Source organism: Eumetopias jubatus, unplaced genomic scaffold, assembly GCF_037043125.1.
Source record: "Eumetopias jubatus isolate StellerSeaLion01/CBP00866 unplaced genomic scaffold, mEumJub1_p1.0 scaffold_2, whole genome shotgun sequence".
In the NCBI taxonomy this organism is placed as follows: Eukaryota; Metazoa; Chordata; class Mammalia; order Carnivora; family Otariidae; genus Eumetopias; species Eumetopias jubatus.
In genome coordinates, this window is record NW_028274808.1 from 45011647 (window position 1) to 45026265 (window position 14619).

At 44.4% G+C, this 14619-nt stretch overlaps 1 protein-coding gene and 1 pseudogene across 5 annotated transcripts in view; both read right to left on the bottom strand.

The window, feature by feature from the left end:
• Nucleotides 1–735: 735 nt before the first annotated feature.
• ENTPD4 (ectonucleoside triphosphate diphosphohydrolase 4) overlaps nucleotides 736–14619 on the bottom strand; it is a 39158-nt gene continuing 25274 nt past the window's right edge. For 3 of the 5 annotated variants that reach the window (XM_088020996.1, XM_028114326.2, XM_028114325.2), the window contains 4 exons: nucleotides 10928–11252; nucleotides 9063–9148; nucleotides 7957–8118; nucleotides 736–5975 (listed from right to left, as the gene is read on the bottom strand). In XM_088020996.1, coding sequence (XP_087877122.1) covers nucleotides 5630–5975; nucleotides 7957–8118; nucleotides 9063–9148; nucleotides 10928–11252 — 919 coding nt within the window. In that variant the 3' untranslated portion in view covers nucleotides 736–5629. Of the gene's footprint in view, nucleotides 6059–7956; nucleotides 8119–9062; nucleotides 9149–10927; nucleotides 11253–14619 lie in introns of all 5 variants that reach the window. The other 2 variants (XM_028114328.2, XM_028114327.2) reach the window with 1 other exon arrangement.
• On the bottom strand, nucleotides 13726–14325 carry LOC148164827 (ubiquinol-cytochrome c reductase complex assembly factor 2 pseudogene; annotated as a pseudogene).

A 14619-nucleotide genomic window follows, 5' to 3' on the forward strand; every position in this document is an offset into this window, starting at 1 on the left:
TTTAGATGCCTTACGTATTTCATGTATTGACCCTTAGGCCCAAAGACCTACATTTACCGCCCTACCTCAGAAATTATTTAAGTCTGTTCTCTTTCAACATTGTCATGCCCTTGCTCCTGCCTTCCAAGCCCCGTGCCTCTGTGCTCACCCCACTCTCCCATTTTGCTCTGCTCGTCCCTCACCCCTTCTCGGACATCTTTCTTAGGCTCTTCTTTTTGTTGTTAACAGCCGGCCCCTTCCCTCTCCATCTGTCTCTATCCTCTGTTTTTTGGGTTATGTCTCAGGCTCACCTCGCCCCCGCCCCAGGGAAAACCTCTATTTTCTATATTCTCAAGTAGCTGAAAAAAAAGTTGTCATTTCTAATAGTTACTAGTAACAATAGTGAGATTCACATTTCTCTGGAAATAAGCCAATGACTTTAAGCCTAGATCTAACTGCAGAATCATGTAATATAAAGTTAGCATTGTAATAGCTACTTATAAGAAAAAACATGTAAAAGTTGGTTAATTTCCATTTTCTGGGCTATATTCCATAGTTCACAGGTATTTTAAAATGATAACTCTATCAACAGTTGTCTCAGAATGGCTGTTATTGTTGATGCATGGGTGGATACTACACCTCGGTAAATATTTCTCCCTGGGAAATGCTTGGCTTTTGTGCCGCAGAACACAGAGAACCCTCCCTCCAGACAACAGGGCTTCCTTATACGCACACAAATACAGCAAATGAGGAGTGTGCAGTCAGATTCAGACGATTTATTGTACTGAATTTAGATTCAAGTTCAACTAAACATTCTAACAGGTAACAAGATTCGAACAGCAGAGAAAAATCTATTTCAGTCATAAGAAAGCAAGCTCACAAAGAGTCTATGGGCGAGCGGATGAGCTTTCATTTTATTGGCTCTCGACACCCATCTGTGTGTAAGTGTGGTAACATGAAGCGGCAGAACATGGAAAATGATATGACACCACAATACCCCAAAGATGATTATTCTTACTTTGAATGGTAAACATCATTTAAATAATAATTACAAAAAACATTTAAAAGATCCAGTTTTTGTAATTCCTAACTGTAAAATATCATCTCAGTAACAGCACAAAGAATTCTCCTGGGTTGGTCATATCATTCATTACTGAACAGGAAAATCAGTATCATAAAAAATGAAACATGGAAGTAGAAATAAATAACAAAATAATTTACGTGTAGGTAGTTTTGCTGCATTGCACATAACCACACAAAATCCTAAAGCTGATTTTTTTTTTTTTTAAGTTTAGAAAACACATTTGCCTTTTTTTCGAGCTTCCTGCTAAGTGATGCATGCTTCTTCTAAAGAAAACTATGTGGGCCTGATCTTTAAAACTTAAGTATCTGTCAATCTAGATCTTGCCTGAGTGCACAGGTGTGGACAATGGGTGGCGAACAAGCGACCTTCCCAGGCTCTGGGGGGTGGGGGAGCAGGGTGCAGGGGGGGCCAGGCCTAGCAGCAGGCAGCTTCTCCAGCTTACCCCCAGGCCTAATGCCAGTAGTTTAGGGCGGAAATATGCAAAAAGCACTGGTACAAAATGGGTGTGTTTGTACTCAAACTGTGATGTCCCTCAGTGGACTCTAAAATCTTCACTCAAGTCCTTGGGGGGTTTAGCAAGAAGTAACACACAGCACGAGGATGGGAGAACAGTGTTGCCTGTAGCACTTCTAGCAAGGCTCAAGAGAGAGTGTTTTTCTTCCACAAGGCTCTTTTTTCAATGACAGCCTAGCTGGATATAGTATCCTTGGCTGCATATTTTTCTCGTTTAGTGCTCTGAATATATCATGCCAGTCCTTTCTGGCCTGCCAGGTCTCTGTGGATAGGTCTGCTGCCAGTCTAATGTTTCTACCATTGTAGGTTACAGATCTCTTGTACCGAGCTTTCAGGATTTTCTCTTTGTCTCTGAGACTCGTAAGATTGACTATTAGATGTCGGCGTGTAGACCTATTTTTATCGATTTTGAGAGGGGTTCTCTGTGCCTCCTGGATTTTGATGCCTGTTTCCTTCCCCAAATTAGCGAAGTTCTCTGCTATAATTTGCTCCAATATACCTTCTGCCCCTCTCTTTCTTCTTCTTCTGGGATCCCAATTATTCTAATGTTTCATCTTATGGTATCAGTTATCTCTCGAATTCTGCCCTCGTGATCCAGTAGTTATCTTTTTCTCAGCTTCTTTATTTTCCATCATTTGGTCTTCTATATCACTAATTCTCTCTTCTGCCTCCTTTATCCTAGCAGTTAGAGCCTCCATTTTTGATTGCACCTCATTAATAGCCTTTTTGATTTCGACTTGGTTAGATTTTAGTTCTTTTATTTCTCCAGAAAGGGTTTCTCTAATAACTTCCATGCTTTTTTCAAGCCCAGCTAGTATCTTTAAAATTATCATTCTGAACTCTAGTTCCGACATCTTACTAATGTCCATATTGAGTAGGTCCCTGGCAGTCGGTACTGCCTCTTGTTCTTTTTGTTGAGGTGATTTTTTCTGTGTTGTCATTTTGTCGAGAGGAGAATAGATGAATGAGAGAACAAAATGCTAACAGGTTAACAATGTCCCAGAAAATATACACTCAACAAATCAGAAAAGACCTTCCAGAAAGTGGTCGCTTTTCTGTTCAGAGAGTTGTTGCTATTCCTTTCTTCGATCTCCTGTTGAGTTCGTAGGTGTTCAGAATGGTTTGATCCATATCCAGCTGAATTCCTGGGACCAGACAAAATCCAGGTCTCCTACTCCTCTGCCATCTTGCTCCACCCCCTCTTCCACAAGGCTCTTAGCAAGTTTCCACTGGTCCAATTTCTTTTGCTTCCTATTTTCCAAGCATTCCCAGTTCCCTGCCTTCTTGGCCAGCCCTTAATTGATATGAATTCTTCTCCTGAATTAAGCTCCTCCCATGCTTGCCTCGCAGCCTGGCCCTCCACAGCATCAGAAAGAGCCACGTGCGAACCTCTTGAGACCACAGGCCTCTCAGCACCACACGATGGGCCCTCCCGAACAGCACTTTTTAAACCTGTCGGGGAGGACATGTTTGCTGGCTTAGGAGAAAACGGATCTTGAAAATAAAGGGAAAGATGAAGTGGAATTCTGGTGCATACTCAAATATTTTAAGATTGAAGTTTGGTCTCTTCTCTTGCACGTCTTTCCAGGCCCACAAATGGTAACTAGCGTCCTGAATTAAGAGAATGCCAATGCATATTCTTTCTTGAATGGGGTTGTCCGTGCAGGGGTCAGCGAACGTCTTAACGGGACGTTTGTCCATAAAGGGACATTTAGTAAGTATTTTAGGCTCTACAGGTCACATACAGTCTCTGTTGCATGTTCTTCCGTTTTTTTCTTTACTAACCCTTTCAGAATTGAAAAACCACTCGCAGCTCAAGAGTCTTCTAGGTTTTCCCTGTGGCCAATAGTGTGCCAAGGAGTTCTTTGACAGGGGAACATGGGCACTTAACTATGTAAAGTATAAGGCTGTTTGGGCCTCGGAACCCTGATTTGGGATTTCTTTTGGACAGTGAGGTAGGTCCTTGCCCAGGGATCCTTAGACCAGGCGTAAAGCAGAACTCCTATTTGTCTCCATTCTGCTCCCCAGACGGTACAGACCTGGACCAAATTGGCACCGTTTACGTAAAAGGTGGCTACTTATGGTAGGAAGTCTTAATTAAGGCCCATTTAAATTTGGGCCTACGCTGGCTAACACTTGCCTTGTTTTAAAGGCAAAATCACATACTCCAGGTGTCTGAAGAGTTTCATTTCCAGGTTACTTACTACTCCCAATGGTTGGCGGTAGAAAAGCTCAAGTGTAAACACATTTCCTCTTCAACACCGATGCTCCCCACAGTCCACAGAACAGGCCCTGTCTGAGGATTCAAGGGGAAGCACGCCAGCTCACTCTACTCCAGGGGTATCTACAACACTGCCCGTGTGTGGCTGGGTCTTGATAAGGAACAGCGTTTACCAGGGACCAAGCACTTTAAGAGCTGGAGACCAGCGTTTCAGAATCTGGGTCTTCCACAGGGACATTTACCTCCCTCCTCCCTGACAGAAGAGGCTGTACCACCACCGAGCTCCTCCAACCTTCTGGATAGCTGAGAGACAAAGATTCTACCAATAACTTTCTCACTGTTAGAATATTCACTTTGAAGAGCAGAGTAAGAGAATCTGCATTTCTTTTATATATTTGTGATCTTTTCAAGTCATCAATATACATATGATATATGCCCTGTTTTAAATAGTTAATAAACATAAATAAAATCCAATTTTTTAAAGTTGAATAAGGGCTACGGGATCTGAATCCTTTCTTTAATGAATACTGTCTGGAGAAGCAGCTGTTGGTTCTCAAAATACACATTTGCTACCAACCAGACGAATTTAACCGTTCTGGGATTAAGAAATAGCATGCATGTACACACACACTCACAAAAAGAACTTCACCTAAAAAAAACTAGCTATGAGAATTCCCAAAGCCTCTAAACTAAATGAATAGGTGAAAAACAACCAATCTCACATAAGCCAATCCAGTTGCTCTCTTCAGGTTTCTGTTTAGAATGTTGAACTCGTTTTCTCAAACTGTGAGTTTATTTCTTGTATTAAAGTCAGGCCCTTCTCTTAGTCAGGATTTACAGTGGCATTACCACCACAGCCTCAACTGTGACTGTAATAAAGACAACCGGTCAAGCTAAGCATGGGGTCTCCAAGATAAAACTGCTGCGACCATTTTTCATTAAGGACGGGAACACCAACTTGAAATTGGAAGAAACTGGAGCACATGAAACCAGCAAAAATGTACCACTAAGAAATGCTGACGTGCGTGTCAGCAGGCACTAGCTCCAGTTCTCATGACCTTGAAACCAGTGAAACTTGATGAATTTTCCAACTCAAGGACATAATATTCTAGGGCTGCTGAAAGGTGGGACTGAGAAAGTCATTACCTGTGGTCAGGAAAGAATGGTAATGGGGATTTTTCTACATAAAAAGAAATGAAACAAATTCTGAAGTGTGTGTTTTTAAAAGAAAGAGCACGGCATTCTCTCATCCTCTTTATCATTTCTCTCTCTCTCTCACACACACACACTCACACACATTCTATTCTCTCACATATTTTCTCTCTCACACATTCTCACACATACACAAAAACATTTCAGTTTCTCTCACACACATTCTCTCTCACATTCTCTCACACACACATTCTCACACACTCACACACACACACACACTGCTGTAGTCATTATTTCACATCTTCCAGGATTATCAATTTTAAAAATAGTTATCTCCTGGTTCCTATATTTCTATCTCAGGTATAAATGGTTTTGATTTTTTAAGCCTACAAAGAAAACATATAGTGACAGATCTGAACAAGAACTAAAAACCACACATCACCCTGTGTAGGTCAGAGCTTTTGAGCTAAACAAAAAGAGGACTATGATTCAGTCAGTCGGGTTCTGGTTCTGAGAAAGCATCACTCTCAGTGCTACCTCCTCTGATGGAAAACAGCTTTGCCATTCCCTCCAGTATCAAAGTGCATCTGTTTAAAATTTAACATACCTCAAAGAAAAACAGAAAGTCTTAGGTAGCCATCCTACGCAGCAAGAATGAAGTGATTTTCCCTTTTCCCTGCTCAACTTAAAGCTATATGCAAAACGGCTAAACGCAGTACTTCTGGGACAGCAGAGCTTACAAACAATGGATTTTGTTTTTGTTTCAAGGAACAAAAATTGGGAAAGGAAAAACAAAACCAAATGAGAATAAAGAGGAGAAACCCTGAGGCAAAAAATGGCTTTTCCTTCAGAAAGTCTCGCCGGGCTCTCGAATTCCCGTTCACAAGGTACCGGCAATCTTCTGGGACGGAAGGCCTTCCTCCAGCCAGAGGGTGGCAGTCGAAGCGCTGCGCGGTGTGCGCCTGTGAATGCGCCGGAGCCGCAGCAGGTACAGGAGGATGGAGAGCACGACCACCAGGAAGCAGCCTGAGAACAGGTAGTGATTGTAGACAAAGGAGACGCCCCGCCAGTGAGTGTGACTGGCCCGGAAGGTCTCCTGCTGGATATCTCTGCTCGCACGGAAACAAAAGCAAACACCACAGGTTAAGTAAGAACGGGACTCATCAGGCAAGCCACGCGGTGGAAAAGTGCGCAGCGTATGGGAACTGCACGCAGGCTATGGGAACAGTGCGCAGCGTATGGGAACAGCGTGCAGCGTATGGGAACTGCGCACAGGGTATGGGAACTGCGCACAGCGTATGGGAACTGCGCGCAGGGTATGGGAACAGTGTGCAGCGTGTGGGAACAGCGCGCAGGCTATGGGAACAGTGTGCAGCGTATGGGAACAGCGTGCAGCGTATGGGAACTGCACGCAGGGTTATGGGAACAATGTGCAGCGTATGGGAACGGTGCACAGCATACGGGAACAGCGCGCAGGGTATGGGAACAGCGCACAGCGTATGGGAACAGCGTGCAGTGTATGGGAACAGTGCACAGGGTATGGGAACAGCACGCAGGGTATGGGAACTGCACGCAGGGTTATGAGAACAATGTGCAGCGTATGGGAACGGTGTGCAGCATATGGGAACGGTGTGCAGGGTATGGGAACAGCGTGCGGCGTATGGGAACAGCGTGCAGCATATGGGAACAGCGTGCAGGGTATGGGAAGAGCGCGCAGGGTATGGGAACAGCGCGCAGGCTATGGGAAAAATGTGCAAGGATATGGGCCGGAGGGAGCTGGTTTAGGACTCGGCGCTGCAGACAAAAACTGTCATCTCGGTCTCTGAGACTCAGTTTCCTCACCTCTAAAATGTAGGCTAATGTGGCCTAACAGAGGGTGGTTGTAAGTAGTAACAAGAGAACACATGAAAGTGCATTTGTAAGTCTGTGGCAGTTACCATCATTGTCATTCGGTAAACAAAAATCAGAGAAATGTAAAAGAACAGTGACAGTTTCACTAACACACAGAAGCCAATGTGGAACGAGAGCACCTGTCTGTGAGCCATAATACCCACTACTGGGACACGCTCAATTAGATGAAGGGAAAAAAAACCCCAAGAAGCGAATTCCTTGTTTATCAGTGGCCCAGGGTTCTTACATGGGGACAGCGGGCAGCCGGTCTGTGAACGTGAACGGGGAAATGTCCATCCTTACTTGCCAGTCTCTGACTGGCATTCCCACTGACCATGAATGCGGACAGCAAAGAACCGCAGTGTCAGCAGTACTTGTGACTGACTGTGGGGAAGCTTGAAGATCTTTTATATCACACTGTGGTGGTTTGCAGATGCCTCAAAATACCGACACATATCCCTATACTGAAATCACAGCAAGTAGTAGCGCTGCTGCCTGACTGGTTATTTCATGTGTGAACAAAAATATGTCACAGGCCTGTGTTCTGTAATAATTTTTTTTTAAAGATTTTATTTATTTGAGAGAGAGAGAATGAGAGATAGAGAGCACGAGAGGGAAGAGGGTCAGAGAGAGAAGCAGACTCCCTGCTGAGCAGGGAGCCCGACGTGGGACTTGATCCCGGGACTCCAGGATCATGACCTGAGCCGAAGGCAGTCGCTTAACCAACTGAGCCACCCAGGCGCCCCTATTCTGTAATATTTTGATAAATGTATTTCAATACGGGGGTTTCCTCTGTACCCTATGGTATTTATTTTATACCTTAAGAACAGTATTTTGAGGAGGAGTCCAAAGCCATAAAGGTGAAGAACCAGAAACAGCCCTTCTGTGCAGGGGTTAGGGAAAGATGCTTGAGATTAATCAAAAGCTTTTGTGCTGCACAGGATGGGATGGGTGGGGTGGGAAGGAAGCATGGGTGGGGAAGACCAAAGTCAAACTGTGGTCTACAGTCCTGTCCACGCCCAGCACGCCCAAACACCCGCAAACCATAGCTGCCGTGCTGTATCACAATGCAGAAAAGCCTATTTTGTTTTTCTTGTTACCAAATCCATAGCCATACCTTAAGGGTAAAAAACGGGTCCTGTAAAGGATTGCTCCGAGCGTCCACTGAACCTCCTTGTCATAAACTTGTAAGGCTGTCTTTAAATTTTTATAGTTGACAGGAAACGAAAAGCCCCTATGAAACACCTCGAACATCCAGGCCGATTTGAAGCACTGATACCTAAGAACACCAAGCATAAACGTAAGTGGGATTCATTTACTTGTCAAAATGAACCATACACTGAGATGTCCTTCCCCCACGACCACGGTGGGTGCACAGGCCGGCACTTTGGGCAGCCAAACAACCCTATACACTTCCAGTTGATCGACTTGGTTTGTGCCCCTTGTCCCATAATCCGAAACAGTTCACCTGCCAAAATCGGTTAGCGCATGAAACTTGGTCTCGGTATGGTTTCATACCTTGCTATGACAGATTTTTTTCCTCAGGCATTCCATCATTTACTGTCTGATAAATACTGAGCAAGTCCCAACTTCTTTGGACCTCAGTTTTTTAAATTATAAAATGAGAAAGCAGAAGGGTCCTTTTCAGCTTTGATATTCTATGATTCTAAATATTTATCAGAAGCTTTGCAAAGTAAATATTTATCAGAGGCTTACTTATTGCAAAGTGCTGAGCTAAGTTAGTAATGAGATATAATAGCAAATAATAAGATAGCCCATGTACTTAAATGACTTATAATGACGGCATTTTAAAAAAGCAACAAAGAATTACGAAGTAAGGCAGAATCTGATAAATGCCACTAGGGAAACATAATGTGTGCTCTGGAGACCGAGAGAGGGATGGAGTCTGCTTGAATGGGCAAGAGGGAGACTCGAAAGGGACAGCGTCTGACCTGACTCTGAGGTCTGGCCAGGACTTCAACAAGCAGGGGATGAACAAGGGAACTCCAGGTGGAAGGAAAAGCAAAACTGAATAAAAAACTGTCAGCTATGTTTGGACACAAGTATCTGTTGTCCCGTCTGAAAGTAGCCCCAGGATAGAGGAGGAGAAACAGTGATCGATGAGGATGTGAAAGCAGGTCGGGGCCAGGGTGTGGCAAGCCAGGTGCCAACACTGATGCACGGTTCTGTGAAACCGCATGGGCTCAGCCACCCACTGCTTACTTTAGCCTGTGGAGGTCGGCATGGGAGGCGTAGAGTCCTCGGTCAAAGCGTTCCCGCAAGATTGACCACTTTGTTGCACAATAATCCTAGAAGAAATTTCACCCCAAAGAAATCATTGGTTAAGGTTTAACGGTTTCTTCATTTTACAAACGGTTGACTAAATTCATATTCCTAACAAACAGATCCTTCCAATTAGGCAACACAAGCTTAACGTCTATGTGTAACGTGAAGACAGGATGCACAAGCTTCCAGCAAATACTCACTGATTAGCAAAGACAGTGCTTGTTCTGTCTTAAAATGCTGCCAAAGTTATTGTTACAGAGAATTTCACTGCCCACAACCAACCTCTTCAAAGCTGCTTACGTTTCCCCCTGCGTGACTGCCTGTGACAGGCAGAAACTTTCGGAAAAGTGAAGTGGTACTTCAGCTAGGTCCGAGGGGGTACCTAGGTCTGTGGCTCCACAGTGCAAGGCCCTGGGAACACCAACATGACTACAAAAGGCCTGTCTTTCAGAGAAGGGCAAGAGGTGCCATCTTTTCCTGAAGTTATTTGTAATAATATTAATAGCTAACATTTATTGAGCACGAAGTGCCTTTTCTGAACAGAATACTTAAAGCCATTCCTTGGCATGGCTAGGATTCCAACCTCTATTTCAAGGACGAAGAAACTGAGGCTCTGAGAGATGGTGAAATGTGCAGCAGGGAACACAGAACAGCACTCAGTCTGGGGTGAGAGGTGTGGACAGGCATTGAGGGCAGAGGAAACACTGTGAACAAGGAGGGAAGTAGGCTGGATGTTAGGGAAATGAAGTCCGCAGTGATGAGAGTGAGGGCGTGCGTGCTGGGTGGGGAGGGGACGCTCCTGGGTGGGGATGACATGTGGAAGCACTTGCAATTTATCCTGGTACAAAAGGAAGCCGCTGAAGACTATAAAAAGGAGAGGGGACTGCACTTGTGTCTTGGACAGAACTCTCTGCGAGTGGCGTGGGGAGTAGACGATGGAGGGAGACCAGAGGCAAGAAGACCAACTGGGAGGCTCCTACAGGTGACAGCCACAGGCCTCACTAGGGCACTGAGAGCAGGACGGAAAGTAGGGAGGGCTTTGAGAAATGGTCATGCATCAAGTAATGTGCTTGTTGACTGATTATAGGGCATGTGCAGCGAGGTGGGAATGAATGGCGGGGAGAAGTCTAGAACTCCTGAGTTTTGGGAGGTGGACTAGATGGTCGGGGACGCCATTAACCCAGACAACATCACAGAACGAGGGGAACAAAGGGAAAAGGGTGGGTTTGTTTTGGGACATGAAATCTCATAGGCAGGGGTCAGGACTGGACCCTTTTCTTGACAAGCAGTAGCAGCAACCCGTGAGCAAGGGTGAGACTGTCTAAGAGCCTGAAGGTCCAAGGGCCAAAGATGGCTGTTGGGGATCACCCAGGGTTAAAGGGTATAAAGGTGGGGAACCCCTGAAAGAGCCTAAGCAACCCTCAGAAAGGCAGGGGCCAACAAGAGAACAGGGGTCCTGGCAGCTAAGGGACAGGAAGGCTGCCAGGAGTGTGACCAGATCATGGCTACATTATTACCCAGAAGTGTACAAGTCTGTCATCTGGAAGCCACTTGTGATCAGGGCGGTTCATGGAGTGGTGGGCCGAGGTCCGCTCACCGTGGACTTCTGACTCCTGCTGGGACTACGTCTCTTGCTCAACCAAGGGAACAGGATCCCCAACATGCTGCACTACACCCTTCCATCCTCCACCTTCCCCATCTCTTGACCCGGGCCTCTCGATGTGCAGGACGGACATAAGCTGCCACTGTCTACACCAGTCTCTCAAAAGCATGCGGGCGAAGAGGGTTTCTTTGAAGGTTACCTTTGCAGCTTTAGTAAAAGTAGCAGCATTGTAATCCCCCCCCATTCGTAACACATCTTCAGTGCAATAGTAGAACTCCGAAAAGCCATAGAATTCGCTGTTCTGGAAGTGAATTGGGGGCTGGTAGATGCCATTGAGGGAGGTCTGTGTCTCATTTGTTTTATTCATGAAAGGCTGGATGGTCTCTCGACACAGGTCAAAGTCTCCTGTTCCCCGGAGGTACATGGTCTGTCCATTTTGCTGGATTTCATCTTTAATGTCCAGGGGCAAGCAGGGGTCCAGGTATGGCGTATCAGGAGCCAGACCGGTCTGTTTCCCCAGAAGCCTACAGGACAAAGAGAAACTTGATTTGAGACTGACAGAAAACCATGTTTTGAAGAAGCAGCTACAAGTCAGTGTTTCTTAAGACATTCTGTGGACCATGAGCTCTGTGAGGTGTTCTGTGGGAATGAAGAAGGGTTCTGGGATCATAAGGTTAGGGAAACAGGCTCTTGGGCCCCTCCTGGAGATTCACCATCCATCCACATGTGTGTAGGGCAGACACTGAAACAGGGTCCAGTGAGACAGCTACCCTGTCGGATGACCAGTGCTTTCCGTACCCTGGAATGTGGCCTGGTGCTCTCAGCCCGAGCATCTGTGGTTCCTACGCTCCTCTCGGTTTCAAGTTCACTGAAGGTGAATGCCCACCAGCTGTGTCATTTCCAATCCTGTTCTGCCACTAGAGCCTGTGGGTTTCAGTATACAGAGATGAAATGTGACCGCGGAAAGAAGTCACTGGCCCCATCTAAGCCAGGCTCCAAGCCTTAGATAAAGGCAAGGTGCTTGCTTGAAAACTGCTGTCAAATTCAGTATTAGCAAGGTTTAAAAAAATGGGGAAAATCAAGAAGAACTGGTATCAAATTGCTTCACAGATGTCTGTTAAGCCCTTGGTAGTCTTTAAAGAAGCCAGAATGACACTGAGATGAGCAGGTGCAGTGCGTGCCAGAGCTGTGACGGGTGTAGCCTGAGAAAAGACCTCAATCCAGAGCAAAAGACTGGCACATGAATACTTAAAACAAAATAAACCTGCTGTTTCATTCTATTTTTGATTCTCTGTTTTACCTGATTTTTAAAAATCAACTCTTGATCCCGATTGCTGCAGGTAAGAGAGTTTCTATTGTAATACAAGGTTCTGAGAAGTCCCATGGAAAAGAAATCTTAACTGTCCACTGAAATGCACTGTGCTTACAACTGACTTCCTGATGAAATGTCCCTGCACTAAGACCTGTCATCCCACTGTATGTACTCACCACTTCTCACCGCTAAGCAACTGAGGAACAGAAAAGAGCTCACAACAATGGCGTCTATGTTAGTGTTTGATACCGTGACATCACATGGGCCTAAAAGGTGTTTAAATATTACTATCAGTCACTCAACTGACAAGTTGTCTATTCTGAAGATCAGGGCAACTCAACATGCACTTGAATGTAATAAATTAAGGTCTTTGCCATTAATTAAAAATGTCTTATTTTGAAAACTCAGTTGCTACTGATGGCAAAGAGATAACTATGCATTTCAAGGCTCAATTCATGACATATGTATAAAATGACGACTGTTTATAATTATTACAAAAGTCCAAGATGGGGCACCTGAGTGGCTCAGTTAAGTGTCCGACTCCTCGTTTCAGTTCAGGTCATGATCTCAGGGTTGTGAGATCGAGCCCCACATCAGGCTCCACACTCTGGAGAGTCTGCTTGAGATTCTCTCCCTCTGCCCCTCCCCTGGCTCACACACACTCGCTCTCTCTAAAATAAATACATAAGTAATATCTCAAAAAAAAAAAGTCCAAGACTAGTCAAATGTACTTCAACACTACTGTTTTTAGTTGCCCTACATCTAAATTAAGAAGGACCACTGAACTGTTATGCAAGTTTCTTGACATTAAAACCAATTAGTAAAAATTAGCATTGCAGGTGTTTCTCCAAAGTTCTAATTCAAACATCACTTATAAAATATTTCTATTTAAGACTATTATAAAAAATTATTATAACAAAACGTACTATAATATATACATTTAAAAGAAACGATGGGACTAACCAATCTCTTAACTAACGCCATTCAATTAATGTCTGGAGCAGAAAAAGAACAAGTTTTTTATTGCTCTTCCTATTCACATCTGTGAATTTCTGGAAAATGTGGTACTGAATGGCTCTGACTTGGTCTTTCTTAAAGTTCAGGCCTCCACAGGTTTATCAAGATTAAACTGATCAAGGAACATACTACCATTTATCTCTACGAATTGGGATTTTTTTCCCTCAAAACTGGTTATCAAAAAAAAAAAAAAACTAAACTAAACATAGTAATTAAGAGGATATTTTATAAAACCCCAGATTTCAGATATTTTTATTCATCCAAACAGCTTTGCTTTTCTTATGGACCAATTTCAAATATAAAATTGCTATATACTTAAACTTATAAATTTAAACTGATTAGAGTGTTGCCTGGGTGGCTCAGTCCGTTAAGTGTCTGCCTTTGGCTCAGGTCATGATCCCAGGGTCCTGGATTGAGTCCTGTGTCAGGCTCCTTGCTCGGTGGGGAGTCTGCATCTCCCTCTGCCTTTGCCTGCCACTCCCCCTGCTTGTGCTCTCTCTCTGACAAATAAATAAATAAGATCTTAAAAAAAAATTAAAGTGCTGCTTTTGTTTTATATATTTTTTATAGCAAAATTTTTTATAAACTCAGTTTTTTGTTTTTGTTTTTCTTTTTTTTTGTAAATCAGGGCAGTTTTATTTATGATGGCAAGGTACAAGACTCCACGCTTAGGTGCATGGATGAGATAAGGACCGAGCCCAGGCCTTCTGCTTCTCTTTGGGATTCCTGGGGGCAAACTTCTCCTGCAGTGTCTTCCATATGCCTTTATTCATTTCCTTAACTCTTCCAAAGTGTCTGTGGACAGGATCAGCTTGTACTCGTCCATGGACAGGCCGCTGAAGCTCGCGTCACTGGGATGAGGGTACTTGTGTTTGTAATAGTTTGAATGGAATTGGCTAAGCTCTCATACATCTAACCACAGGCCTCAGGCTCTGGAATCTGAGTATTCTCTCCCTCCTGAAAGGCCTGTGTTACCTGCTGCTGCAGGTTAAGTGCCCAAGTCCCAGCCCTGTTTGCTCTCATCCATTGGCAGTCCTCACAGAACTTAAGGAAATGCTGGTAGTGGCTGGTCGCCCTTTGGGGCACCCCATAAACTCATTTTTAAAAGTTTCACTGCAAAAAATGCTTAAGATCACTAACTTAGACTTCTAGATCACTTCTTTTTCCTGAATGACTTCTTTCTCTATGGTCTTATCCACTAAATGACTGTACAGGCTGGTCTTATCCACTAAATGAACACACCAGAACATCACATAATTCACTTCCATCGTCAAAGACAATTTGATCATCACTTACTGCAGGCCTCCAGGACATCTGCAGTGGCCCAGGTGCTGAGCTTCCCAAGGACTTTGCAATGTGAAATACACTACCTGGGGCTTAAAACTATTTCAAAACATTAATAGTGAAATTTCTAATCCAGGGAGGTGTGGGTCTGAGAGAGAGCTCTTCCTTCAGAGCCTCGAAGGATTCAGGGCCAAAGGTAGGGATCCTGCTGTCCTTTCATTTCTCAGCTGGCAGGGGAGTCAAAACTGACAGTGCTGATAGACTTCTGCTGCTTGAGG